The sequence below is a fragment of the Erythranthe guttata genome, chromosome 14 (assembly GCF_056151865.1).
Source record: "Erythranthe guttata isolate IM_541 chromosome 14, IM_541, whole genome shotgun sequence".
Lineage (NCBI taxonomy): Eukaryota > Viridiplantae > Streptophyta > Magnoliopsida > Lamiales > Phrymaceae > Erythranthe > Erythranthe guttata.
This window is the reverse complement of record NC_142546.1, coordinates 13,830,316-13,858,315: the sequence shown is the minus strand read 5'-3', so window position 1 is coordinate 13,858,315 and position 28,000 is coordinate 13,830,316. Positions and strand designations below refer to the sequence as shown.

Sequence of the window (28,000 nt, the reverse complement as noted above, 5' to 3'; positions counted from 1 at the left end):
TCTATTACATAATATCACCATAGGTCCGTTTTGCCGACTTGATCACCTGCTCGCACCCCTACCGTCTTAAAATACACCCCCAAAACCTCACATCCACACACTTCCCGCCACGTGTCCCACCCCACTAACATTAATTTAATCTCATAAATTCCCACAGCTTTCCTCATTCTCCAATAACACCCCCAAAAAAACCACTACAACACTAGAACAATTTCCTCGAATTTTCGCCACTTCTATACGCGTCTCTGAGTACTGTTTCAGGTACGGCTGTTTCTCTCTCTATATATATTTATAATATACATACACGTTTCTGTGTATCTACATACTTTTCTTCGCCCTAATATATTATACTTTTAGGTGTTAGAATTTAGTTGTTTTGCTTTGAATTTTCCAGTCCAATTTTGAAGATCTACGGAAATTTTTGCCCGTTTGCCGTTTAATCGGTGAAGATCTGATTTTTTTTTCGGTGAGTTATCTGACGGATTAAAAAAATTTCTCCGTTTTTTTTAACGGTAACTTTTTTGCTTGATTGACATAGATGATTCTGTAATTTTTCTTTGAGCATAATATGATTAGAGATGGAAACTAGCTTAGATTTTGAATTTCGGATTTTAATTGTGATAATTAGGAGCTAATTTGTGCGTTGACCGTTTTGATCTGTGTAGATGTAAGTAGATCTGATAATTGGTTTAAGATCTGTGTATCATCTTTGAGTTTCTCAATCCAACCGACATAAATTTTATGATTTTTTTATTTTATTTTATTATTATTATAGATCTGAGTAGATTTTTTGTAATTATGCTAAATTTTATTGATTACTTTCTTATGGGTTTCTGGATTAAAATATTTTAATTGATGCTTGTGTGCTAGAATTTGGGTATTATTTACGTATAATGGGGAATTATATATAATAAAAATCATGTTAATTGGTGATTTTATGGTCCTTAAATTGAGAATTATAGGAGTTGTCTGATCTGTTTTTATGCTTTCAATTGTTAGTTTGTCTAGTTCTTTGTTATTTTTTTTCTTCTTAAAAGGTAGTTTTTTTGGTTAACTTATTGATCGCCTCCGACTTACAGTTATTTAGAGGGGCACAAATTCTCATGAGATACACTTTTAGGATATTCCAAAGTGCATCAGAACAAAATTGTGAAAATAACCTATGAATTTGTGCTCTTACATCTGTACCGGTTTTAATTTTTTTAAATTGAATTTTTTTTGTACTAAAATTGCTTGATAGCATTATTTATACGAAGTCCAAACATACTTATGGAGCGGCTTCGCTAGCTATCGTTATCTAATGTCCTATACGTTTTTTCTTGCGGCAGTTTTAAGTGTATAAAATGAGCCGTTCACAGGATCCACACAAGACTTTTCTCCCCTTCGGAAACCCCTTCCGCATGATGAAGCCAAAGGGATCGAACCTATCACCAAAGCTGCTCGATTTATTGAATACTTTTGAAGAAACATTGTCCGCAAGGCTTAATAAGCTTAAGCCAGCAAACAAGAAAGATGTCCTAAGCTTCTCTTGGGTGAAAACCGCAATAGAAGCACTGTGTGGAATTCACGCAGACATAAAAGTTCTCATTACAGCCCTCGAACTCCCTGTCTGTGACTGGGATGACAAGTGGATCGATGTATACTTGGACAACAGTGTTAAGTTGCTCGATATCTGCATCGCCTTCACCTCCGAAATTTCCCGCCTCAAACAAGGCTGCCTTTTCCTTCAATGCGCCTTGCATAGCTTAACCGGTGCTTCCTCAAATAAGTTTGTGAGCGCCCGTTCCTCATTGGATGGATGGAGGAAACACGTTGGTTCGAAAAACCCTAAACTCGAAAACTGCTTCTCTGTAATGGAAAGCCTTGCTCGAACGCTCGACCTTCCGAAAATCAAGAACTCCTCAAAGGGGAAAGTTCTGATGCGAGCTATGTATGGAGTTAAAGCGGTGACTCTTTTTGTTTGCAGTGCGTTTGCAGCTGCACTCTCTGGCTCGGCAAATAGTCTTTCAGACGTACAAGTCTCCGAAACATACTTGTGGGGTGAGACTTTTGCCGATCTCCAAACTTTTGTAAATACCGAAATTAGAAATTCGAAAAACGGGAGTTTCGCGGTTCTGAAGGAGATCGAAGATGTTGTGACAGGTGTCGAGAAGTTGTACCCTGTTGTGCGAGACGGTGTAGGGGTGGGACCCGTTGGAGATGAAGAGTTGAAGAAGTGCACACTGGATCTGGAAAAATCGACCGAGAAATTTGCCGAGGGTTTGAATTTGCTCGGAAAGGAGGTGGATGGTTTCTTTCAAGTAGTTTTAACGGGGAGAGATGCTTTGCTTTGTAATCTTAGGGTTGGTGGTGATGTGTTCGATCAAATGCGAACTAATCATCGTTTAGATGGGCAGGCGGTTAGGTGAATATGTATACGTATACGTATATACGCAATATGAATGGTAAGGGATGTACTGCTTTGATATGGTTGAATGTATATTGAATGTTGTTGAGATAGTTTTATTAGAGCTTGTGAGTTGTGGGATTTATGTGTAATGGAATTAATATAAATGTTTGAACTTGTGCTTAATTATATTTTTATATAAAAATTATGGCTTGTATTACAGTGGCTGCAAAATTGTTTTTGCTAAGCTGGAAGGCAGCTGGCTTTGTCTGAATATTCGTTTCAACAAGAGGAAAAAGAAAATCATGTCGGGCCAGAGAATGAGGGCCCCGGGCCGTGGAATTTTGTCTATTGACCTAATAAATAAGACCCTTTTTCTTTCCCCAATTTTTAATTTTTAATATAATAAATAAAATGTATTACTAAATAAAGTTTAATAACAATAATATAATAAAAATATTTGAAAACTAAGATAACTGAATTTCAATCAATTTTTTATTTTATTAATTTATATACAATAACATTAATAATAATTTAAAAAATGAGTTTGAGCTTGAGCTCGAGCTCAATAAACAAAAGTTTGATGAAATAAGCTCTAGATGGAGCTCTTCAATCTGGTCAAATTCGACTCAGCTCGAATCATTTATACCCCTACCCATACACATAAGTATATACGATTTTGAGTTGTATTAATTAGCTCCAACTACTATGAAGGGTAGGAACAACTAGGAATAAAAAAATGAAAATGAAAATTAAAATAAAATAATAAAATAATGAAAAATAGCAAAAACATATGGACGCACAGTCAACCAGTACTCAATGTATATGGTTGTTGAAGATAAAAACCCGATCACGGTAATCTCAACTCATTCCAGTTCAAAAGTTGACAACCAAATTTCACCTTTCTCTCTCTGGAAACCTCTCACATTTTGCTGTCACAAGCACCCACGCACACGAGCGAATCCAAACAATTTTGATTACAAACCCTAATATTCGAATTTTACTCTCTTCTGAGGAGGATTTGGATATGGAGTCGAGCAGTGGTCCAGGCGATCACGGCGGGAATAGTTTCAGAGGGGTGCCGACTCACGGCGGAAGATATGTGCAGTACAATATGTTCGGGAATCTGTTTGAGGTTTCGAAGAAATATATTCCTCTCAGGCCTGTTGGCCGTGGTGCTTACGGCATTGTTTGGTAATTATTAATTATTTTTTCTCTCGAAGCTCTTTTGCTGTTGTTGTTGTTGTTCTTCATTTTTTCATAGTTGTGATTTTAGATGACTTCGTGTTGACTTGCTTGTAGTTGACTTGGGTATGTTGATGGTTTGAAGGTGAGGGTTTTTGTTGGTTATGTTTAGAATTTTTTTTTTTTTTAATGTCAGATCTGTATTTAGATTGAAGTTAGCAATCTTTGATGATTCGGGCAGAGTAGTGCAATTGGGATTGAAGTTCATTACCTTTTATGATGTTTTTGGTTGTTCCTCGTGTTTTTGTTGAATAACCATATGATGTGTATAGATTTAAAGTGAAATGGATTTTGTTCGACAAATTTTGTGAATTTCGTTTCCGGGGAATTAATAAGCCGTTTTTTTCTGACTTTAGTTTTGGTAATATATTGGTGAATTCTAGCTCCAGATCTATATAATCTATGTAGAAGTAAGTGCTTGATTCCAAACGAGGTGCAGAGAGCAAATCTTTGCTTTATATAAATCGTAGGCGTTTCGCTGTTTTTTTCCTTTTCATTTATATACTCCAGCATTGCGCTAAGTGTACGATGGAACTTTGTGGCGTCATAAAGATATATAATTAACTTACAAAATTTCTCTCTCTCAAAACAATAATGACTAATGTACGGCAGTTTTTTCCAAAAAAAGAAAAGAAAAAAAGAGGAAACGTGTTACGGAAGTGAATTCCGATGCTATACTGGATTGATAGATTTTGATTTATGATAGTTGAACCAGCCACAGTTCTTTCTGCTGTGTCTAAAATTAATTTGGCAGATTGTGTAGCTTCGTGTTGAATATTTTATATTTTATTTTCAGTGCTGCTGTGAACTCTGAAACACGTGAAGAAGTTGCTATCAAGAAAATCGGCAATGCATTTGATAACAAAATTGACGCAAAGAGGACACTAAGGGAAGTCAAACTTTTGCTTCACTTGAGTCATGATAACGTAAGCCTTTCAGGACCTATATATGCAAAATTTCGTTCTTAGTCTTCATTCTAACGCTTTATCAGCATTCAGTTTTTCATCTTTAATTACCGTATTTAATTAGAATCTTGAAGATTCTAATTTCTTAAAGGGTTTACTGCTGACAGTCTTTTCTTGGATTACATTCTGTCTTCGTTCGATTTTTCTGTTTAGCTCTGACTTCTTTACTTAATCTGGGACCATAATTCTTCGTTTTTTGTACCATAATATGTATTCTTCTGTCTTTTGCTTACCTCAACAGGTGATTGCAATTAAAGACATAATACGGCCCCCGCAGAAAGAGAACTTCAACGATGTCTACATTGTTTCCGAACTAATGGACACGGATCTTCATCATATTATCCGCTCCAACCAACCATTGGCTGACGACCATTCTCGGGTTTGCCCTCATTTTCTTACATCTTAAAGAATATTTTTTTAATCATTTATTCTGTGCTATATTGATTAACAAAATCTAATACGTTAAACACAGTGAGCAAATTTTCAGCTGCACGAATTTGACTTCAATGTACTGCCTTAGTCTAATTTGATTCTCATTCAATTTTTTTTGCAGTACTTTCTTTACCAAATTCTGCGAGGACTGAAATACGTTCATTCTGCAAATGTATTGCACCGTGATCTAAAACCGAGCAATTTGCTCCTCAATGCTAATTGTGATTTAAAAATTGGAGATTTTGGGCTTGCTAGGACAACATCGGAAACTGATTTCATGACCGAGTACGTTGTTACTCGTTGGTATCGAGCCCCAGAATTGCTCCTAAATTGTTCTGAATACACTGCCGCAATTGATATATGGTCCGTTGGTTGCATACTCGGTGAAATCATGACAAGACAACCTCTATTTCCTGGCAAAGATTACGTTCATCAGTTAAGGCTTATTACTGAGGTATATGATTTTTTTTTCGTAAATAAAGTAGTCAGAATAAATATATATCATTCTTTTCTAACTGTCTGATTGCATTTTCTTGATATGATATTGATTCCTGTCATTAGCAACAAGATTTGTATTACTTGCGTACCATGTTTTAGAACAACTTTGGAATATTTGCATGGTTTTTGGTTATTATGAATACGTGAGGATATTTTTTGTAATTATGAATACTGGAAGGGTTTTTGGTAATTTACACTATATTTTATACATCCGAGGAAACATGACGTGAACTTTGCCTGCTCATGGATCTTATGCTCAACTCTACAAATTCTTGCACTTGCATTTGCATTTGCATTTGTGCAATTACAAATATTCTTGCATATATTCTTTAATTAAGTGTTTTTTTTTTAAAATACTGAACATGTTGTGTTTCTTATTTTTTGAAGCTTATAGGATCACCAGACGATGCTAGTCTCGGGTTTCTAAGGAGTGATAATGCACGAAGATATGTTAGGCAGCTCCCTCAATATCCGAAGCAGCAATTTTCTGCTCGATTTCCCAACATTGCTCCTGGAGCTATCGATTTATTAGAGAAAATGCTTGTATTTGACCCAACCAAACGTATTACAGGTATCCAAATATTAAAAATGATGCCGCAAAAGATCAATCATAGAAATATAATCATTATATATCCAACGAGTGATATTTTTCGTCGCTTTATTTCATTTTTCCAGTGAAATAATCAAGTAAAAAAGAAAGACTATATTACATATACTTTCTCTTGTATTTATTTTGTAGATTATTCAAATTCTCGACATTTAATTGATCTTTAATTTCTTGACCATTTTTTGCAGTTCACGAGGCTCTGTGCCATCCATACTTGGCACCACTTCACGATATTAACGAGGAGCCAGTTTGCCCTAGGCCTTTTTCTTTCGATTTTGAGCAGCCATCTTTTACTGAAGAAAATATCAAGGAACTCATTTGGAGGGAATCCGTAAATTTCAATCCGGATCCAACTAATTGACGGATTTTTCTGTCCAAAAGGTAAATTAATAATAATTGTAATGGTGATGATGCATATTGGAATATCGAACGGTTCTAGCATTTTATTTTGGTTGTGAGCTCAAATAACATAATATACCGAGACCTTCGTTTCTTTAATCCTATGTTGTATGTTTTGTATGTCAAATACACACACATTACTAGTTTCGTTTGATAGATTTCATTCGATGGCTTGAGTCGAATTGAATCCTTCCTATTTATAGATTAGTTCTTCAATCAGGCCTTCGTTCGGGATTGAATTGGATAGGATTACACTGTCCATGATAATGTAATATGTGATTATCTTATGTTTAAGGTTTGATTATGCAAAACATTTAGTCCTTGTTTGGTTAGGGAAATTAGCTATGACTAACTAAATAATTGGACTTTGTTTGATGTTTGGTATCTCCGATAACTTATCAGATAGACCTGCAAATATTATGTTATTATGGTTTATCTTCCTTTTTTTGTTGGACGTCTTGGGGTCGGATAAACTAATTAGGTTTTCATTATATTATTTAATTTTATCCAGGCAACCAAACGAGACCTTAATACATATTGATTATCTTATCTATCAAGTCCTGTCTTTGTGTCCAAAGTAGGCTTGAAAGGGTAGCAAATATAGTCCCACATCGAAGTCAAACAGGAAAAACTCTGAATTCATAATAAAAGTAGTAATAAAATCCTAAGCAAAATATTAAAACAAGTTCATTTCAAAAGAACATTTCTGCAACTCCACACTATCAATTGCCAAACTGTCCGAAGGAAAATCACACATCCCAAATTTCTCATCCACTTGAGTAGGCGGCAGCAGCGCACACGGCGGCGGCACCACCGCTCCGGTGACCCCCTCCACATCCGAACAAGTCCACTGGTACTTCTTCGGCTTCTTCGACAGCCCTATAGTCGCATTATAGATACAAATTCCGGTGAAGGGGTCGCCGGAGATTCCCTCCAATCTGGCGGCCATGGTCACATTCTCCGCCACAATATCCCGGTAATTAATCCCCTTTATCTCCGGCAAGGCGTTCGGGTCGAAGTGGGTATCCGCGTGGGACCCATAATTTCCGGTTATCCAAAAAACCCACTTCATTGTGTGTAGTTTCATGTTTTTTACGAAAATGTCCTTCACGTAGCCCCCTCTGCCGACACCTGTCTTGATTCTGACGGCAGATTCTGTCTGGATGGCGGTGATGTCATCGGCTCTGACGTCTTGGATGCCGCCCGACATCTCGCTGCCCAATGCTATGGCGGCACTGTAGGGCGAAATGCACGTCAGCCGTCGGATTATGAGATGCTTAGTTGGCATACCGTAGTTAATACCGTATTCGTCCCAACCGCTTTTTACTGCTATGCAATCGTCGCCGGAAACTATGTACGTGTCTTCGATTCTCGTGTTTGTGCAAGAATCTGTCTCATTTATAAAGAATGTAAATGAAGTTAAAATCTTTTTCTATTTTTGTTTAATTTATTATTTTATTGAATGTTTGAAGAAGAAAAACCTGGATTGATGCCATCTGTGTTTGGGGATGTGATTGGAGCTAGGATTGTAATCCCTTGTATGATTATGTTGCTGCGAAATATGAAAATTTCATCACTATTACTAAATCAAAATGGAGCATGTGAAAATTGAGAATAGCGGTGGAAGTCGACTAGATCGGATTGACATTAGGATTTTCGAAATTGAAAAACTAATTCCAATTCCGTTATAAAAAAACTGGAAATTCAGAAATTGGAATGAAAAAAATTGTTTCGAATTCCGAGTTTAAGTTATTTTAGAAAATATTTCGTGACTTGAAATCAGATCGCGAAATCAGAATCTAATATGTATTTCAATTCTGTAAAAAAAAAAACGAAAATCGGGACATTCGGAATTCAGTAAAAAAAATGTTGTTCCAAAATCGAAAATATTCGAATCAGAATCGGCGGAATTCGGCGGAATTCGCAAACTCAACTCCAAATTTCCACCCCTAACCGAGACTAATAAACACACACACACACACACACACACACAAAGAAACACAGAAAAATACCTGGTGTAAACAGGGTGGATATTCCAGGAAGGAGAATTGAGAAATGTAAGATTAGAAATCTGGATATTATCAGAGTGCATGATTTCAAGAAGATAAGGCCTTGTGTATTTTAGCTTCTTCTTTTTAAACTGCTGCCACCATACTAAACCCTGTCCATCTACTGTTCCATTCTCACCTGCAAATTACTAATATTAATAATCATTTTAATTACACTAATTAACAATAATATCATCACTAATTAATTACCTGTGATGACGACATCAGTAAGATTGGTACCAAAAATAAGACTGATGTATCTTCCACCAGCTGCATCTCTTCCATGCCCATATGATGGTAATGGATCTATTACTGCCCACGTGTTTATTTCCTGTTTTTTATTTAATCAATTAATTATCCTCCCAGGTTATTATGTCTTTGGATTTATAAAAGGGTAAATCACCCTGAGGTAATGATCAAATTACAAAAAAAATCATTTATGTTTGGGTAATTACAATTGTTGGCACCAAATTTCCGTTAGTGAAGATTGAAGAAATCCGCCATATGTGGAAATTAAAGATTGGCAAAGATTTGTTTTCCATGTTTATTTTGGAATTAATTAGAGTCCTATTTTTGTAATATTGTTATTAGGACTTAGATTTATTTCCATGTATTGTATTCTAGTTAGGTATCTTTTGTATTTATCTAGAATAGAAGTAGAAATCGACTAGGATTCTATTACCTAGTTAATCGATTTCTTAGGGCTCAAGTTAGGTTAAGGGTGGTGGATTTCGTGCCTATATAAGGCCCTCAACCTCATATGAGTCCGACGGAGCTTTACAAAGAAAAATCCCAGCATAAAGGCTTTGAAGGGTGCAGCCCGTGCTGCAACCCTGTCTGCACGGCAGGTGTGGCAACAGAACAGGTTTCTTCTACCAGGCCATAAAGAAGATCGGCGTTTCGGGAGAAGTGCTTAAAAGATCTCGGGAGAGGTCGATCCGCCGTTTGAAGGAAGTTCAACATTGGAGGAAGTCCAAGAGTGCGGAGGAGGAATTGCTTTGATTATCAACAAGTTCGAGTCGTGTGCAAGAACGGCGTATCACATAAAGAGGGAGTCTTTAGTGTTTTATTAAGTCCTATTAATGTACACATAAATCTGAACTAGTTTTGCAAGTCCTCGTGGATGTAGGGTACGTTTGTATCCGAACCACATTAAATTCTTGTGTTTTTTATTCTGCTTTTAGTAGGTTAATTACTGTGATAACACAAGAATACTGTTGCCACTCCTAATGGCGTAACACGTAGTCTGTCTCAACAGATGAGTGGACTTTGATAGGCATTTAAAATCAACAACAATAACCCCTTAATTATGATTTTTTTACATATTCACCCTTATAGTGTTAAATTTAACAGAATTTTCTAGATTTCGTGACATGTTCTCTAGTTTGTACTTGTTTTGTGCAAAAAAAAAAAAAAACAGCTTCTGATACACCACAATCTGATATTACAAGTGAAGAGATACATTTTACGATCATCTTGTTTCAAAATATGGAGCTCGAATGGGGTAAAACATGTACAAACTAAATAACATTCCACATAATCTAAAAGATTTTACTAAATTTGACAACTCAAGGATGGACGTGTAAGAAGATTCTTAGTTGAGGGGTGATTGTAATTACCCAAGCATGAGGGTTTTTATCGTAATTTAACCTTAGTTCATGGGTTACCCTTTATAAAATTATGTAAACCTTTTGATCCCGGACAAAAATCCAATCTGCACTCAATAAATGACATTCTTACCCTCACTAAAATAATCTCTCTTTTTTTTTTTCATATACTAGTAAAGCAACTTTTACCATAAAAAAGAAAATCAAATATTTAATCAATATCACTGTGTGTGTGTTTTTTTTCTTTTGGTAAATACCTGAGAAGCAAGAATGACTGCATCTTGATGCAGATAAAGAGTGAAATGACTAGTGAGATTAAAACTTCCGGTGAGCCATTTTCCGGCGGGAACAAAGAGCTGAGCACCACCGTCGGATTGAAACTGGCTGAGATGATCAACGGCTGATCTAAAAGCCTGTGTATTTAGTGTAACTCCATCACCCACACCACCAAAATCAAGTATGGATGCACTGTGAGCTCTGCAACTAATGGCTGAGTACTCCAATGAGCCTGCAATCTTTCCCTTTCTACCCTCTGTTCCTTCCATTATTACACTCGCCACCATAACCACCACCAACACAAACACCTTCATTTGCTTCTTCATCTATCAAGGAAAACAAAATTCAGAATAATGTTTTAAAAAGAATAATATATAACCAAGAAATGCATGAGAAAAAAGAGCCACCTTTGATAATTTGATGTTTGTATTAAGAGACAACCTCATTTATAGAAGGCTATGTGGTACTATTCTCTCTCTCTCTCTCTCTCTCTCTCTCTATATATATATATATATATATATATATATATATATATATATATATATATATATGTTGTGTGTGTAATTAAATAAATAAATTTCCATGTCTAAAAATTAAAAGATATTTTATTGTACTTTATAATGAATGAGAATTTATGTAGAGATAAAAAAAGTATTTTAATTTTTTGGACATAAATATTGCTTGAATTCTTGTAAAACTTTACAAAAAGAAAGAAAACGAAATAATAATAAAATATTGAGGCGTGAAGGATGAGTACACCGATTCATTTGATACTACACCCGATGAAATACACCGGATAATTATTAATCGTTGATCTGCACACAATCATACACCCACGTACACAATCACACACCCATGTGTATGTGTTTTTAGTGGAAAGTTATTTCACCACATCAACAATTAATAATTACCCGGTGTATTTCATCGACCGAAGTGAGTGTACTGTAAGGCTTGTGAGCATAGTATTTTGGTTTATTTCGGTTGGAAAGTAGTTAGTGGGCCCCACACTAAGGGCCGCATTGGTAGTGGCGCCTCAATATTCTTCCACCGCCCGTGAGCCTCGTCTCACCGCACTACTCTCTACCCACCCACCCACCCACTTCACGGGGCTTCTATTGCCTGTGCCCCACCACACACTCTCACCTTGTACACCCTCACCAACAATCAAACACTTATCTTTACTTTTCCTTTTTTTTTTCCTTCAACGTGATAAGAATATTTATATTCTTTAAAAAGGATTATGTGTTAACTAAGTGTGTTTCAATATTTTATTGATGCACATATATACCCACACTAACAAATACAAAATAATTGAATTACTATTATTAAAATAAAAAAATATCTTCAAAATTAGTTAGGATAATATTATGCATGAAAATCACTTAAAAGTAAAGATTATGATAATATTAACCTTCAATCACTTTTATTAAGGATATATTAATTAAAAAAATACTAAATATTTTATTTTTCTTCCCTCAATAATCAATATTATCTATCTCCACGATTTCAAGAATCGATTTCCAAAGCATAGACTAAAAAGCCCACACCAGAAAATAGAAATGGGCTTAGTAGTACCGATGGCCCATAACATGAATCTATTATATATCCAATCGTACAAATCTCTAGTGAAGCAATTTACCATTTATTTTTATTTTTAGGGTTTATTAGGGATAACCCCTTGTTCATATTTTCTAATGAGGTAGATCCAATTTTTTTTCCCCTTTTTGAGAGAGACCCAATTTTGCCAACTTGACAAAATATATTATATAATTTTCCTTTAATACCCCTGTTTTATTTTTAAACGGCATTTATTTCCTTTACTACGTGATTTGAGATTTGCTGATACGTTGCCTAAAATCACGGAATAAAATTACGTGAGATCATTGGCCGTTATATCAAATCGTGTAAAATATTTTTCGAAGGTTTTCTTCAGCGTTCCAGCGGTTTTTTATCGTCTTTGAAGATTTATGCACCGTCGTTGAAATAGGATCGAGATTGAGCGTTCGTTGTTGGACGTTGTTAACCGGGTATGAATGCGTTATTCGTTTTTATTTTTCGCTCAATGTCTAGGATTGTCGATTACAGTGGTTAGAAATTTTTAAGAGTTGTGTTGATACTTGATTCTATTAAGTAGAACGTTTTTTAACACAATTATCCCGTCATATATACATCGTTATTTTTGGCGGATGATGTTTGTTTGGAAGAGGATTGACAGAGTTAGATGATGATGGTTCACGCATATCAAACCAGAGTTGTTTTATATGAACATCGTAGTTGGTTTACGCATTAATTGAAATAACTGTCCGCTGTTGTGGAGTTCATGAGTCTAATCCTGGTCGATAGTTGGTTTATTTGTGTATAACAGCGGATTTTAGGACGCTGGGTAGTACATTAAAATATATTTCGTAGTATTTTTTGGGATATCGTATGAATTTTGCATTTTAAGTTTATTTTTGATCATATTAATATAGTTTTTAGTATTCTGCATTTTTAATGTCGTATCATGATTCAAGGTTTTTATCGATGGCGAATTTTGTACGGATCTTGTTGAGATTTTGCATTTTAAGTTTATTTTTGATGATATTAATGTATTGTCATTCAAATGTATTTGCAGTCTATTTAATCATTTTTTAGTATTCTGCATTTTTAATTTTGTTTCATGATTTTAGGTTTTTTCGATGGCGAATTTCGTACGGATTTTGTTGAGGTTTGGTGGGTTGGTTGCTATAAAGAGGTGTTTACGATGTAATGGCTCGGTAACTTCGGTTAAGTTTTAAACCGTTGTAATACAGTAGTATACTATTATGAATACCGTATGATACTACCATTATCATTTTATTATACTATTATGAGATTATTAATGTACTAGAGTTTTTTAACTCGACATATTGGTTTGATTGTGTTATGATGTGTTTTATGTATTTTATCAAAACCCTAGATTGAAATTATGAGATTATTAATGTACTATTTTATTGGTTATGTTGGAATACTTTACGTTGGTATTGTTCTCAATGTTCTTGTCATTTCAGTGGTATATTGTTTGTAACACAATTCATATCACTACTATAACCGTAATATACTATCATAGCAGATCAATGTACTATATTGAAATTATTAATATACTATGTGTTTGAATAATACGGGATCCATAGTCGATTAACGAGATCCATAGTCGAATTAGATCAATAAGATAGTCTATTACATGATATAAGGAAAATTACCCTAATTGATTAGTATTTCAAACAAACATATTATTCAGTTTCCATATATATTATTATTTTTTCATATATATTATTATTTACCTTAATCGTTTTCATATAATAAGGAAAATTACCCTAATTGATTAGTATTTCAAACAAACATATTATTCAGTTTCCATATATATTATTATTTTTCCAATAGTCAATTAACTAAACTCATAGTCGAATAAGATACATGGGATAGTCTATTAAAAGATATGAGATAGTCTATTAATTTTAAAACACAAATTCGCCGCCGTCACTTCTCAAATCTAGGGTTTTGATGATTCTTCGGCCCATAGTCGATTAACGAGATCCATAGTAAAATTATACCAGTGGGATAGTCTATTAAATGATATGGGATAGTATATTAATACAGATGTAATTCGACTATGCATCTCGTTAATCAACTATGGGCCGAAGAATTATCAAAACCCTAGATTTGAGTAATCCTAGATTTGAGTAACCCTAGATTGGAGCAGTGACGGCGACGGCGACGGCGGCGGCCAACGACGATATCACTTCTGGTGGATGTCCTGCTCATCAATTGTTGCAATATCACTGATTTAGTGCTCGAATTCGGTATGCGATTATAACAGATCTGCAATTACACAAACGTGATAGTCGATTTAGCCAAAACATATCAACAAATCGATGGATGATAGCGATTCAGCGAGTGGCGACGACGTACCTACGACAGCTTGCTCGGAGTGCACGAAAATCGTCGTTTCACGGCAGTGCAGACGTCTTCCCCTTTCAATCGGCCGTACCGGGAAGTTGTTCTGGGAGGTTTTGCAGTTTATTCGATAGTGGGTTTGGGATGATAGTGATTTAACGGGAAAATAGGAAGGGATTTGATTTTATTTCAAAAGGTAAAGTAACGGGTTTTGTGGGATTTAATTGAGGGTAATTATGTAATGAGGAAAAGTTTGGGCTGTTATCAAAATGGCAAATATAAATTTGGGTCTACCCCTATTATTTGAATGTTTAAGGGGGTTATATCTAATAGACCCTTATTTTTAGAGTAAACTGCAAAAACTACCCCTGTGTAATCTCGAAATAGCAAAAACCCCCCTGTGATAAATAAACTAGCAAAAACCTCCCCCGTGAAATTATTTAAATAGCAAAAACCCCCCTATGGAACTATTTGAGGGTTGACTTGATATAAAAAGACACAAATACCCCTGGAGTCTTGCAATTAATAAATTCTTATATTTTATAAATATTTTAATTATTTTATTTAAAAAATAATCAATTTAGTTGTTTACTATTTTTTTTTTAATTTCTAAACAAACAAATTAAAAATAATAAATATACATAAAATATGTATATATATAAATACATTTTGAGGGACAATTTTGTCATTTCAAGTCTAAAAAATCAGCTAGGGGGGATTTTGCCTTTGACTAAATTTCACAGGGGGTTTTTGCTAGTTTATTTATCACAGGGGGGTTTTCGCTATTTCAAGATAACACAGGGGTAGTATTTGCAGTTTACTCTTATTTTTATCTATTAGCAGAAAACAGTACCTAATTTACCCAAAATAATTACCAAATTTGTAATTCTATAATTATTTATCTCTATTAATGTAATGTTGCTACACATTTAAGTTCAACTAGAAGCAGCATTGTAGTCCCGCATCAATTGACCCAGATTCGAATCCCCTTCCAAAGGTCTAGTTTGTCAGATATGGTTTACCTAGTGTAGTTTACGTCTCTCGTATGGTTTGCAAGCTATTATACGAGAGTAAACAACATTATGTACATATCGTTTTGTTCAAAAGAAATTTATACAGATAAACGTAGCATTTTCTCAACCTTCATATTCAAACTTTGTCATGTTTGAGAGACATATTTCTTGTCCCTAAGCAACTTTACTAGGCCTGAAAATTTGCTTAAGAAGAGCCATTTTCGGAACATTCCAATGTTCCACATGCCTGAAATATCCCATAAAACATGCAATCAAATTTCAAGAAAAATAAACGTAGATAGATAGAGAGAGAGAGAGAGAGAGAGAGAGAGAGAGAGAGAGAGAGAGAGAGAGAGAGAGAGAGAGAGAGAGAGAGAGAGAGAGAGAGAGAGAGAGAGAGAGAGTAGCTAATCAATCAATGGTGATTAACAACATATATATATATATATATATATATATATATATATATATATATATATATATATATATATACATATACATATACCTGCATACTTTTCCGGTGTTTGCATCAAAGTAATACTCTGTATAACCAGTAGCTGCAATCAATATAACAAATAATCAGATAACCTAATAAACGAAATCATACGATTATCGTCAAGTCCGTATATATGTATATATATGTGTGTGTGTATATATATATATACCCGATAGAATTGGCTTCCACGGAAACGACATAACACAGCTGAAACGCCAGTGTCCAATTCCCTTATCCTGTTCCCGATCAATAAATCAACAATGTTGATTTATAACAAATCCCACCAAATTCGATATATTTACATATAGTTCTTGAAATAGAATACGCGTTTATCGCAAACAACTTGATTAATTTAAAACTCGAAAAAGGGAATCAATCGATTTGTTATAAAAGTGCGAGCTATTGTTATTATTATTAAGGCAAAATCTCACCTCAAAATCCTCCCATTTCATAAGTTTCATATTTGACCTTTCGAGCAGATATCCGAAATTGGTACAGTTTCTCTTGAATCGGCTTAGCCCTTTGAACGAACCAGCTGGATCGGCAAATTCACAGTCCTCTTCATAAGCATCAACTGCCAAATTTCCTACAGATTTACAAAACACGTACTCATATATAAGATTTCAATTTTTTTCCCCTCAAATTGCACCAAAATAAAAAACTTTAAAACTAGTTCCAATTCCAATTCCAATTCCAATTTCAATTCCAGTTCCAATTTCAGTTGTTTCCCATAATTGCAGCAAAATAAAAAAACTTAAGAACTAGTACCAATTCCAATTCCAATTCCAATTCCAATTGCTCCTTCAAACATTATTTCAGTAGCAATTATCTCACACATGAAACAATACCAATTTTTACCTGTAACAAAATAGGATCTCTGGAAATCCTCTTTAATAGTCTCCACAACAGCGGCGCGGTCAATTTTTCCAGACACGTCGACGGAAAGATCAACAGAAGCTCCGGCGTCCCCAATTTTGGCCGGAGAACGGAGGAAAGAAGCAGCTACGCCGAGGAATTCGGAGCCGTACCACGCGATTTTGAGCAGCACATTTTCAGATTCCGAAACGTCGTCGTTCACGGGTGAATTACTGGTTTGGTTCTTCGCACGGCACCGGAATTTGTGAACTGAGTGGATTCCATTTGGACGGCGACTGAGGAAACAAAGGTTGGGTTCTACGAAACTAGAAGAGAGAATATAGGCCATGGAAACGAGTTCCCGATTTTTTTTGAAGAATAATTATTTTATACTATTATCTATATTTGAACCTTTAAAAATATAAAAATAAATATTTTTTTTTGCATTTCGATTAGTTATTATTATGACACGTTTATTTACAATTTTGACTGAATATTATAATTATAAAAAAAAAAATAGGGAAACAATAAACAATGTTTAGATGGGGTATTTCTTGACAATTTATAAGTAGAACTCTTCTGTATTATATATTTAAGTGTTCAATAATGTTTAAAAAATAATTGGTGTGCATGAAAATTAGTGAAATAATTTTCAGAGGTATATTTAATGGTTTGAATAATCATCCTCAGTATTAAAAAAACATTAAAAAAATTATGAATAATTGATTAATTGTCTATTATTGCAGAAATTGTAAAACCAAAAAAAAAAAAAAAAAAACGAAATTACAATAAAATTAAGACAAGTTTCAGAATGTATTTGATCACAAATATATAAACACAGTAGTCAGTGAACAACCTCTCTAAAAATTTCACATTTAATTTTAAGTGTTATTTACATAGATGTGACACACAAGTATTGGTTTCGGTTTCGGTTTCGGTTTCGGTTTCGGTTTCGGTTTCACTCAAACACGTACTATATACGTTACAAGCCACAAAACTTCGCCACACTATCATTTTCAACGCCAGCGTTATACGACGATAGCAATTTCCTCTGTCAAACAATTGAGGAGATAAAAAGAAAAATTAACGATCTTCATTTTTCAAATCGAACAACATTTATTCATAAAAAAATTAAACAAATAAATAAACGAACACACTTTGATTTTGATAACTTACATGATCCTCGAATTCTGGGCTGGCCAAATTGACACACAGATTCTTCATCAACAATAACACCTGCACAAATAGATAAAATACTCACTTAATCAACCGAGTAATTAGGGATATTCTTTTAATTACTACTAATAAACAGAGTTACATATATACATTATATACATATAAGCATTAATTGAGTTTAAAAGAAATTCGACGACTCACAGTCTCGATATCTATAGGGTCCATCTTTTTCAATCTTTTCAAATGATCATCACTTGCTTCAGGGTCAAATACACTGCCGATGAATCCGTAAACTTGCGCAAAATCAGGCACAACTGCTTCAGCAGAAACAATTAATTCAATTAAACCGAAACTAATTATCCGAAGAAAAATAATAAATGAAAACTGAAACAAAACAAAACAAAACAAAACCTTTTGTTGTTCTGCATTTTTGAACTTCGCAGAGCGTCTCGTTATCTTTCCATACACGAGGGGTGCTTTCATTGCTACTGCTGCTATAGTTACTTGCTAATCCAATATCAGCTGAAGAAAAAAAACGACACCTCGTAAATTAAAATTAACAATGATTAAATGCATAGGAATAAAAAAATCGATGAAAGTCGAACCTTTTTTCGGGGCGTTTTGTGGATAAGGATGGGATGGTTTCCTCTTCGGGCGAGGAGGTGGTACATGCTCGGTTGTTCCATTCTTTTGGACTTTGAGAAAATATTTCTGAGCATGGCTTCGAATCTGCGAAACTTACTCTCTTTCGATTATCGATTTCTTGTTTGATTACTTTTCAATTCACGAAATATTTACTTTACAATTTAATAAATTTTAGTAATTCAACTGGCTAGGTATAGTACCTGGATAACTGTTTTTGATCCGACAAATTCTTCAATTTTTTTCCAATCACGATCAAATCTGGATAAATTAATATCTTAGATCAGGATTTCAATTTCAATTATCAAATCAAATTTCGATTCAGAACAATTAAAAGCATTTCCACTGCCATATGAAACTCAACAGTGAGCAAAGGACTAATAATTAATAAATTAAGAAAAAAAGGAAAAAGAAGAAATAGAGAGAGAAATAGTTACAGGTGAAGAGCTTCGAGAAATTTGTCATGCTCTTGATGACTCCAGCTCTCTCTGGACTTGGTAATCGTGTACGGTTTTCGTATCTTCTTATTCGGATCATCATCTAAACCCGAACCCGGAATTTTCATCGAAATGTGAAAAACCTTGATCCGGTGGTGGATTCGGATCAAAAATTGAATTTCAGGAGTTGAGCTTGGGTTTCTAGAAGCTTCTGAGGAGGGGTTTTCGTGTGGTTTTGGGGGAGTACGTTGAATTTTGAGAATGAGAGGTCAAAGTTTATATACAAAGGGAAAATAACCGACTTTTATATTGTGGGTGGGAGTGGGCGGGAGAGGATGAGATCTTAACCGAACACGTGGCGCGAGATCTGTGGTGGATGGTTTGGTGAGGTGTCAGTTTTTTTAGATTATGAGTGGTTGGAAGAGTTTTCTGCTTTGGGGGGGAGAATTGTTTGTTCTAATTCGTCAAGAGGAGTTTCTCTGGTTTTCCTTTATTTTTGTGTGTTAATAATGTGTGCAATTTTGAGCCAAGATTGAAGGGGAGTTATTATTCTAAGATGTTGATGCTTATCCAAGTATAGTAAAATATCCATAAATTAATAAGGGGTCATTGCAAATAAGTCCATCAATTGGTAGTTATTCAGAAAGAGATCCAAATAAAAAATTCTTTTATTAATAAGTTCACACATGGTCTAGATTTTTGTAAATGATTAAAATAACCCCTCATACTTTAATATGCTCTAATTTCATCCTTAACTTTATTTAACCTCAATTTGATCCCAAATTTCACAAATTATTCAATTTTGACCCAAAACTTTTTTTTTTTTAAAATATTTTTTTTTTCAAAAACTTTTTTTTTCTCGCCGGATTCCGGCGGTCAACACCGGTCTCCAGCGTTGACTTTTCATTTTTTTTTCTTCCGGATTTTTTCGCCGATCTCCGGCGTTGACTTTTTTTTTCTTTCTTTTCTTTCGTTCGGTAACTTTTTCTTTCATTCAAACAATAATATTGATGTGATTGTAATATTAACTATCTTACTGTTAAACACAGTAAAATTAACTAAACTACAGTTTAACACAATAATATTGCTATATTAATCTCTAGCACAGTAATATTAACACAACAAAACTCATTATTATTGTGTAATAGAGTAATATTACTATGTTGACCGTTCAACAAATGTAAACATAATAAAAAACCAAAAGAATTAAGGGGCTCTTTGACATAACCCCCCATTAGTTTTTTTAATGGGGATAGACCCAAAATATTTTAGACCATTTGAGAAAAGCCCATGTTCCAATTTCAGCTATTATGTTTTCCAGCTTCCTCGCCCGCCACCTCATCACTGGGTCACACGCTCCGCGAATTTATTTTTTTTCTGTTTTTTTAATCGACTATGGAGCATAGTCGATTAGTCTTAAATCGACTGTGCTTCATAGTCTATTAAGGAAATTCTTTATTTAAAAAAAAAAATTCTTTAATTTATTTTTTTATATCAGGTTTATTAATTGACTATGATGAAGCATAGTCGATCAAAAGTCTGCTACTAAAAATAACAAATCAAAACTGCAAAAAAATGCAAAATCAACTATATTTTACAAAAAAACAAAAATATAAGAACATTATAATTGATTTATACAATTGGAATCAATAAACAAAAAAAACCAAAAAAAAAAAAAAAGAAGATTGGAGTCGATCAACCTTAATCGATACCAGCGCATAGTCGATTAAGAATCTGCTAATAAAAATAACAAATCACAACTGCGAAAAAAATGCAAAATCACCTATATATTACAAAAACAAAAAATATACAAACATTATAATTGATTTATACAATTGGAATCAATATTCAAAAAATCCAAAAAAACTAAAAAAAAAAAAAAAATTGGAGTCGATCAACCTTAATTAATCGACTACCAGAACATAGTCGATTAGCTTAATCGACTTGTACATAGTCGATTAAGGTTCAGCCTGCGCGAAATTCTCTACACGCACCGTTATCCGCCCAATCCAACAAAAAACCCTAAATCTGCCTCCCCATCGTCACCACACCGCTGGCACAATACACTATTCAACCAATCCCTAACAAGAATAAACTAAATAACCGGAGCTAAAGAATACACCAAGTCAACGCCGCCGCCGCCGCCGGGGAGATTTCTGGGGCTGGAATTTAGGACAGAGTAACTGGTGAGGAGGCGGAGGATTCTGTTGAGCATGACGTGTGCATCGGGATTGGCGGCGGCGGGAAGCTGGGCGGCGAGTTCCCGAGCGGAGACGGCGGCGCCGGAATTCTTGATGAGCTCGAAAAGGTCGAGCTCCACGGCGGTTTTGAGTGCTGCTGGGAACACCGCCGCCATGGCCAGTTGGGTGGCGAATACAAAGGCATCTTCCTCTGACCGATAATCCATGGCGGAGGTAATTGCCAAGAGAAGAGAGCAGAGAGAAGACGAGAAGAGGGAAGACGAGAAAAGAAGAAGAGAGAACGGCATAAGAGAGAAGACGATAAAAAAAAAAAAAAAAAAAAAAAAAAAAAAAAAAAAGAGAACGGCAATGGATTAGGGGTAATAAGGGTGGTTTGGGAATTATTAAATAATATTTGGGTAGGATATTAGGTAATGAGTTTTCTCTAATTATTTTTGGGAGGGGGGGTTTTCTTAACTCATTTACCTAGATGAGGGGGTCTTGCTAATTATCCCAAGAATTAATATTACTGTGAGTGTCAGTAATATTACTATAACAACAGTAATATTACCGTCAACCACAGTAATATTACAATAATAGACAGTAATATTATTACGTTACTCCGTGAATAACTCAAACAAACAAAAAATCCAAACAAAATAATAATATGGATGTGGTTGACAGCAATATTACTATAACAACAGTAATATTACCGTCAACCACAGTAATATTATTGTGTTTACAGTAATATTACAATAATAGACAGTAATATTATGACGTTACTTCGTGAATAACTCAAACAAAACAAAAAACCCAAAAAAATAATAATATTGATGTTGTTGACAGTAATATTATTGTGTTTACAGTTGTTTTACTGTGAACGACAGTAATATAATTATGTTGACTTGTCAACAAATCAAACAAAATAAAAAAAAAAACAACAAAAAATAAAAAATAATAATATTACATTAATTTACTGTCAACGACAGCAAAATTACATAAAATGTATTGTCAACGGCAGTACAATTATGTTAATTAACTATGATTGACAGTATAATTACGTTAATTTACTGTCAGTGACAGCACAATTACGGTCAACGTTTAACGGCGGACGTAAAAAAAAAAAAACAAAAAACAAAAAAAACTTAAAATAACACTAAAAAAAGTCACCGCCGGATACCGGCGAAAAAATCCGGAAGAAAAGAAAAGAAAAAAGAAAAAAAAAAGCAAAAAAAAAAAAAGTGAACGCGTGAAACCGGCGAAAAAATCCGAAAGAAAAAAAAAACAAAAACAAAAAAAATTTTGAAAAGTCAACGCCGGAATCCGGCGGCAAAAAAAATTTTGAAATTTTTTTTTTTTTGAAAAAAAAAATTTGGGTCAAAATTGAATATTGTGAAATTTGGGGTCAAATTGAGATTAAATTAAATGATGAAATTGGAGCATATAAAAGTATGCTCCAAGAAAAAGTCAAAATTGAATTTTTGTGGTCAAAATTGGATTTTTGTGGACAAAATTGATTAAATTGGGATTACAATTAAGAATTGAGTATAAATGATTGAAGGTAATATTGGCATATACATGAATGTTTCTTTTATTTATAATAAATATTAAAGGTGATACGGGCCATTTTGACCGAAGTAAGTAAATATGAACTGAGAGGAATAATATACCACAATGGGAAAAGATACCGGGCTATGAACTGGAGGAACGACCTAAACTTCGGGATACCATTACTCGCAACAGATGTTGAGGTAGACCGAAGTCAACCTTCGGATGAAGAAAACTAAATAAACCCTAAGCAGGCCCAAGAAACATGACTTGAGAAGGGAGAAACCCTAAAAGGGGAACCTTGGAGGCCAAGCAAAGAACATCTATAAATAGGGGGACACCCCAAGAAACAGGGAGACATCTTTTTGCATACTTTCATATAATAACAAGAAACAATACCTTAAACACCTAACTGACTTGATCGTCGGAGTTTTCCCGCCGGGACCACTCCCCAGCGTTGCAGGTGGGAACTCTCTGGCGTCTTGTGAAGGAAGAAGAACCTCACGGACCAAATCAAAAGGGGTGGGCTTATTGGTGAAAGAGATATAACCCCTAAACCTAAAATAATAAACATGCTTGGTTGGGAACTTATGCACAAAAACCCCAATTAATAATCTCATAATCTCATCTAAATAATAATTTTTTTCTGGCCGACTCAATAAAACATACTAAATTATTAGTTTAATAATTTATTATTTCACTACGCTCGTATGAATTAATAACATCGTCTAAATGGTAATTTCTTTCAGTCCCAACTCCCAATGCAATAAAAAACATACTAAATGATTAGATTAATAATTTAATGTTTCCCTAAATTGATAGAAATTTATTAGTTCCAACATTATTAAATTATAAAGGTTTAACTATAATTCAACAAGTCCAAATTTTTACTTTCGACGAATTCCCATTCAAAAGGAATCCAATTTTGAAACATATTTTTTCTTTAAAAATTATTAATTTCCATTTTTTTAAAGAACAAAATATGAATTAGTTAATCTTAATTTCCGATTCTAGTCGAAGAATATGGATATATTTGACCGAAATAAGCAAGCGAAAATTACATTAATCTTTCAACTACAACTATATTATCCCAGAGAGATTAGCAATCAAATAAAAACAGGAATACACCATCACGATTTCCAGCGTGAAAAATCGAAATTTCTTACAAACAATGGCTCTCTTGGTCGAGTCGACATCTCAAAACCTCAATGTAAACAAATTGTCATGTCATAATTTCCAGGCTGCAATTATAGCCATATTAATCGAGCCAGCGAGTAACACCATCTTCACCTAGAGCTGCAACAATTTCGATGCGTACATCCAACACAGCCTACATACGGTAAAAAGATAGAGACACACGTATGAGTTTATACGAGAGACAAAAGGAGAGATGACAAGGTAAAAAGATCACTGATCTTATATTACTTCACGTATAATATAACGATTAACGGCTTCTTAACAACTTCATGCAATTACTAGACCAGATCTATCATTTGCAGAGTTTAATGTTGTTGACTCGGAATATATATTTTTTTCAATTTTGACCTTTGTCATTATGGGTCAACCAGAGAAAACCGAGTGGTATATACAGTAATAATCGATGCGTGAACTTACCAGAGGATTTCTACAATTCACGAGCCTGCACTCGTCCAAAGAACCTTCAAATGTCCAGCTCTCCCAAACATCAAAACTATGACTAGCGAATACAAATTCCATCCTCCTATTTATCTGCAAAGTCGAAACTCAAAGCTCAAAACACCATAAATTTTATACAATTAACTAAGGCTTTGATTGGTTCATGGATTACGACCTGAGTAAAATGAAACTGCAAAAGCCAAATGAAAACAAAAAAATTGAAAATCTCTAGTAAGTTTGGTATCCAAGGAAAATGGTGATTAGAATTGATTTTGTTGAAAATTATACCCTTTACCCGGGATGAAATGTTTCCCCAAATCATTTTACCTAGTATTTTACTTCCTGCATGAAATTTATAATACCCCGTTTCATCTCTTTACTTAGCATTTTCCTTCATCCAAACAGAGCCTAAACTGTTTTGCCAATACATCTCTATAGCAGTGACAACTACGAATTACATTAGCAGTAACAGTAGCTACCTTTCTAATTCTTTATCTGTCTTTAACTTCTTTCACAATTAAAAACCCGTAAACAGAAATAAAAGAAATTATCACAACTCGATTGAGCCATACCTGCAATAACTTTCCTCCAGCGGTAAATGATCTAAAACCAATTGTATCCTGCAAAATAGCAATTCAAGAAATCAATTATCCAACTCGAATATAATCCAGTTACCATAGTTTCCATTGGATTTATTCATTTATATATTTACTTTGGGGAAGGGCCAACAAAAATAGTAGAAATGGTAATAAATTAGTCAACTACACACCTTGCTTCTAAATACAACCAGGAACTGAGCTGCAGGGTCTCTTTTTGTTATATCCGACAATGAGTCAAGAAACCAACCACCACCTTGAGCTCTTTGCCTCGAGACATGAAGCCCTGAACGATCTCTCGCATGTAAAGCAACAATATATCCATCTTTCAGCACTTCACCTAATCTTTTATTAATTTCTATGCTCGATTTCAATCGCAGCTCTGGAGATAACTCTGCTTTCGAATCATCAGGTGAAGCAAAACGTGAACTAGAACTCAACACTTGATCTGTGCCGCTCATATTAGCATCGTCTTCTCTGTACGAAGTACTCTCCTTTTCGAAAGTCAAAGCATCATCAGCTTTATTCTGGGATTTTTGGCGGCCGTGCCTCTTTTTAGCCTTCTTACTCGATCTGCTTCTCTTTATTTCCGATCTACTCGAGGTACCTTGAGACAAAACGGAACCTTGATTTTGCGAGGGAGGCTCTTTCGACTTGTTTGAGACCTTTTTCTGGGAGCTTTCGGTCACTTGCTGAATATCTTCAGTCAGTCCATCATCAACTGAACTTTGGAAAGATGCTTGATTCTCTAGTGTGCGAGTCTGCTCGTTCTCATATTCCACCTCTGTTTCTTCTTCTTCCTCGTCAGATACAGCATTCTTTGGGACGACGTTGTCAACGAAGAATTGCTGTAGTATGGAAATAGCCTTTTCCCTTATCTCCATCCATACTTCTTCACTGTAGTCTGCACTTCGGGGAAGTATCAGAACATTGGGCATCTCCCTAAGCTGAAACCACGTCAGAGTGCTGTCATATCAGTACAAGTAAGGAGGAATCACAGCACTATAGTTTTCAGAAATGTCAAGATCTCTTAACTCCTTTGTAACAATTACAGCATAATATAAGTTGACAAAGGAATTGATAAGTTCTACTTTAGAAACATATTAAGCAAATAACATAGAAACTCTCCAACTAATATGGTCCCATGTATATCGATGAATGTTCTATGAGCACGTATTGTATACATTATTACTTTGTCGCCAGAATTTTAAATTATAGTATCACACATGTGCTTATGGATAAAAGCGAGACAACTGACTTACGTATCTCCCTGGTAATAGGCTTTGGTACTTCTGTGTTATGCAAGAACAGCTAAAATAACGTGTCACAGTCTCTTCCTAGAGGAACGAATTCTCTATTACTTTCAAAAGGGAGCAAAGTCACACAAGAACAGGGACTATATAAACCTTCAAAATAAAAGGGATCTACGTCCTAATAGCAACCCGTCAAGCAAAAAGTCGAACAGTTTCATGACACAACTTCATCACAAAAGAAAGAGCAAACATCTGAGAACTACATTTCTACAATGCATTCATACCCTAAGACTATTCATCATACCCATGCTTCCATCCATTGTGGCCCTTCAGCGCCATCCAAGGCACAGCCTGCAAGCGTGCCTTCAATTAAAAGTTGTTTCACTGCACAATCATCCAGCAGCTGGCTGCTCCCAGTATTTACAAGGAATGCCCCTGCAGAGAAATACCAACTCATGAGAGAGATGTTTCTAAACCAAGCAGTTGAAATCTTGACAAAAAAAACTATCAATAATTTACCAGGCTTTATATGCTGCAAACAATCTGCATTAATAATTTGAATCGTGTCGTTAGTGAGAGTACAGTGCAGCGATATGAGGTCACTTGCGGCAAGCAAGTCATTAAGTGTATCCATTTTTCTGGCTGCAGATGGAAATCTTAAGGAAGATCTACTTACTATACCATTTCCCTACACACAAATGTAAGGAACAAAAACTTAATTACAAGGAAGAAAACCAAAAAATATAAAGTTTGATCTTTTTAGCATACCTCTTGCACATCAAAATACAGGACACTCATCTTAAACGCCAAGCTCCTGCTAGCCAACGACATCGCAGAGGCAGATCTACCAATAATCCCCAAAACCAATCCACGGCACCGGCGCATCCCGCGGCAGAGCGGCTGCACCGAGCCGAGCCACCCCGAAGCCGAGAGCGCGTGCCTCGAGAGCAGATGCGTGCGCCTGAGTAGCCCCAAAATAAGCGCCATCACTGTGTCCGCCACCTCCTCGGCTCGGCTGACGTCGACGTGGATCAGCCGGCTCAGCCCGAGATCGGCCGCGAGAGCCGAGTCGACGGCGCGGTCGGAGGAGCCGAGGCACAGAATCATCTGCCAGGGGCGGAGCCGGCGCTGCGCGGCGCGTGGGAGGAACGAGAGCGAGTGGAGGAGGACCGCCGCCGCCGACTCGATCCGCGAGTCCGCCAGCCGGCTGAGCGGCACGTGCTCCACCTGCGCCACGCCGGAGAGGCATTCCTGCTCCAGCACCGTGTCTTCGATGCAATTGAGCGTCACGACTAGTGGCAGGGCGTGCGATTGAAGAGCGGCGCTGCTACGTTGAGGCATTGCCGCCGGAGATCTCTCCCTCCCTATCAATTCAGTCCAAAATCTTCGGTGCAATTTTCACGCAGCGACACACAATCAAGCGTGTGATTTTCGTGATTATATGCGGCGAAGAAGAAGCATATTTGGCTATTTGCTTTGTTTATAAAATGAGATCTCCAGTTCCAGTAGATTTGGAAGGGGGAGGAGTGAGAAAGAAGACCCTACTTCATTGTATGTGTGTGTGTCTTTTCACCTTTACTGTGTGTGGATTTGGTGTTTTTTGGTCTGATTAAAGTAATTTCAGCGGCGCTTCTTGAATTTATACCTTTTACTTTAATTATTATTTTCAATATTTTGAAAGCATACCTTTTTGCTTTAATTATTATTAAGGATTTTTTATATTACAAAAAAAACATATAAATACTAACACATGAAATGAACTAGATTACCAAAAAAAAAAAAAAAGCAAAA

At 35.3% G+C, this 28,000-nt stretch overlaps 6 protein-coding genes across 7 annotated transcripts; 2 read left to right on the top strand and 4 right to left on the bottom strand.

Annotated features, from left to right (window-relative positions):
- LOC105960562 (protein BPS1, chloroplastic) lies at nt 1-2,606 on the top strand. Of its 2 annotated transcripts, XM_088813035.1 has the most exons (3): nt 1-261; nt 395-466; nt 1,329-2,606. In XM_088813035.1, the coding sequence occupies exon 3, from the start codon at nt 1,344-1,346 to the stop codon at nt 2,406-2,408; it is 1,065 nt and encodes a 354-aa protein (XP_088669161.1). In that variant the 5' UTR covers nt 1-261; nt 395-466; nt 1,329-1,343; the 3' UTR covers nt 2,409-2,606. The 2 variants fall into 2 exon arrangements, with proteins under 2 accessions (XP_088669161.1, XP_012840206.2); XM_012984752.2 differs by lacking the exon at nt 395-466.
- Nucleotides 2,607-3,081: 475 nt separating this feature from the next.
- Nucleotides 3,082-6,843, top strand: LOC105960563 (mitogen-activated protein kinase homolog MMK2). Its single transcript, XM_012984753.2, has 6 exons — nt 3,082-3,580; nt 4,428-4,557; nt 4,838-4,975; nt 5,150-5,482; nt 5,914-6,097; nt 6,322-6,843. The coding sequence occupies exons 1-6, from the start codon at nt 3,414-3,416 to the stop codon at nt 6,492-6,494; spliced, it is 1,125 nt and encodes a 374-aa protein (XP_012840207.2). The 5' UTR covers nt 3,082-3,413; the 3' UTR covers nt 6,495-6,843.
- Nucleotides 6,844-7,054: 211 nt separating this feature from the next.
- Nucleotides 7,055-10,963, bottom strand: LOC105960564 (putative polygalacturonase). Its single transcript, XM_012984754.2, has 6 exons — nt 10,871-10,963; nt 10,445-10,789; nt 8,791-8,911; nt 8,545-8,719; nt 8,014-8,084; nt 7,055-7,921 (listed from the first exon to the last, which is right to left on the bottom strand). Exons 1-6 carry the CDS (start codon nt 10,907-10,909, stop codon nt 7,209-7,211), a joined length of 1,464 nt encoding a protein of 487 aa, XP_012840208.2. The 5' UTR covers nt 10,910-10,963; the 3' UTR covers nt 7,055-7,208.
- A 4,463-nt stretch (nt 10,964-15,426) lies between these two features.
- Nucleotides 15,427-17,118, bottom strand: LOC105960522 (Nuclear transport factor 2 (NTF2) family protein). Its single transcript, XM_012984709.2, has 5 exons — nt 16,746-17,118; nt 16,319-16,473; nt 16,057-16,123; nt 15,897-15,948; nt 15,427-15,638 (listed from the first exon to the last, which is right to left on the bottom strand). Exons 1-5 carry the CDS (start codon nt 17,089-17,091, stop codon nt 15,566-15,568), a joined length of 693 nt encoding a protein of 230 aa, XP_012840163.2. The 5' UTR covers nt 17,092-17,118; the 3' UTR covers nt 15,427-15,565.
- A 319-nt stretch (nt 17,119-17,437) lies between these two features.
- ASG4 (Homeodomain-like superfamily protein) lies at nt 17,438-19,232 on the bottom strand. Its single transcript, XM_088813033.1, has 7 exons — nt 18,998-19,232; nt 18,764-18,821; nt 18,524-18,647; nt 18,330-18,440; nt 18,120-18,232; nt 17,919-17,978; nt 17,438-17,793 (listed from the first exon to the last, which is right to left on the bottom strand). Exons 1-7 carry the CDS (start codon nt 19,123-19,125, stop codon nt 17,725-17,727), a joined length of 663 nt encoding a protein of 220 aa, XP_088669159.1. The 5' UTR covers nt 19,126-19,232; the 3' UTR covers nt 17,438-17,724.
- Nucleotides 19,233-23,757: 4,525 nt separating this feature from the next.
- Nucleotides 23,758-27,916, bottom strand: AN (NAD(P)-binding Rossmann-fold superfamily protein). Its single transcript, XM_088814588.1, has 7 exons — nt 26,978-27,916; nt 26,729-26,897; nt 26,514-26,644; nt 25,130-25,903; nt 24,933-24,980; nt 24,340-24,453; nt 23,758-24,055 (listed from the first exon to the last, which is right to left on the bottom strand). Exons 1-7 carry the CDS (start codon nt 27,548-27,550, stop codon nt 23,984-23,986), a joined length of 1,881 nt encoding a protein of 626 aa, XP_088670714.1. The 5' UTR covers nt 27,551-27,916; the 3' UTR covers nt 23,758-23,983.
- Nucleotides 27,917-28,000: the final 84 nt, after the last annotated feature.

Coding starts and splice junctions, on each gene's coding strand:
- LOC105960562 (XM_012984752.2), top strand. CDS start 1,344: ATGAGCCGTTCACAGGATCCACACAAGACTTTTCTCCCCTTCGGAAAC.
- LOC105960564 (XM_012984754.2), bottom strand. CDS start 10,909: ATGAGGTTGTCTCTTAATACAAACATCAAATTATCAAAG. Junction 10,790..10,870: donor CAAACATCAAATTATCAAAG/GTGGCTCTTTTT, acceptor TTTCCTTGATAG/ATGAAGAAGCAAATGAAGGT. Junction 8,720..8,790: donor TACTGATGTCGTCATCACAG/GTAATTAATTAG, acceptor AGTAATTTGCAG/GTGAGAATGGAACAGTAGAT.
- LOC105960563 (XM_012984753.2), top strand. CDS start 3,414: ATGGAGTCGAGCAGTGGTCCAGGCGATCACGGCGGGAATAGTTTCAGA. Junction 4,558..4,837: donor TTCACTTGAGTCATGATAAC/GTAAGCCTTTCA, acceptor TTACCTCAACAG/GTGATTGCAATTAAAGACAT. Junction 5,483..5,913: donor AGTTAAGGCTTATTACTGAG/GTATATGATTTT, acceptor TATTTTTTGAAG/CTTATAGGATCACCAGACGA.
- LOC105960522 (XM_012984709.2), bottom strand. CDS start 17,091: ATGGCCTATATTCTCTCTTCTAGTTTCGTAGAACCCAACCTTTGTTTC. Junction 16,124..16,318: donor TGAAATGGGAGGATTTTGAG/GTGAGATTTTGC, acceptor GATCGGGAACAG/GATAAGGGAATTGGACACTG. Junction 15,949..16,056: donor GTGGAAGCCAATTCTATCGG/GTATATATATAT, acceptor TATTGATTGCAG/CTACTGGTTATACAGAGTAT.
- ASG4 (XM_088813033.1), bottom strand. CDS start 19,125: ATGAAAATTCCGGGTTCGGGTTTAGATGATGATCCGAATAAGAAGATA. Junction 18,441..18,523: donor ACAAAACGCCCCGAAAAAAG/GTTCGACTTTCA, acceptor TTTTTTCTTCAG/CTGATATTGGATTAGCAAGT. Junction 18,233..18,329: donor AAAATGCAGAACAACAAAAG/GTTTTGTTTTGT, acceptor CTGCTGAAGCAG/TTGTGCCTGATTTTGCGCAA.
- AN (XM_088814588.1), bottom strand. CDS start 27,550: ATGCCTCAACGTAGCAGCGCCGCTCTTCAATCGCACGCCCTGCCACTA. Junction 24,981..25,129: donor TGGTTGTATTTAGAAGCAAG/GTGTGTAGTTGA, acceptor GCTATTTTGCAG/GATACAATTGGTTTTAGATC. Junction 24,454..24,932: donor CTGGAGGAAAGTTATTGCAG/GTATGGCTCAAT, acceptor TCGACTTTGCAG/ATAAATAGGAGGATGGAATT.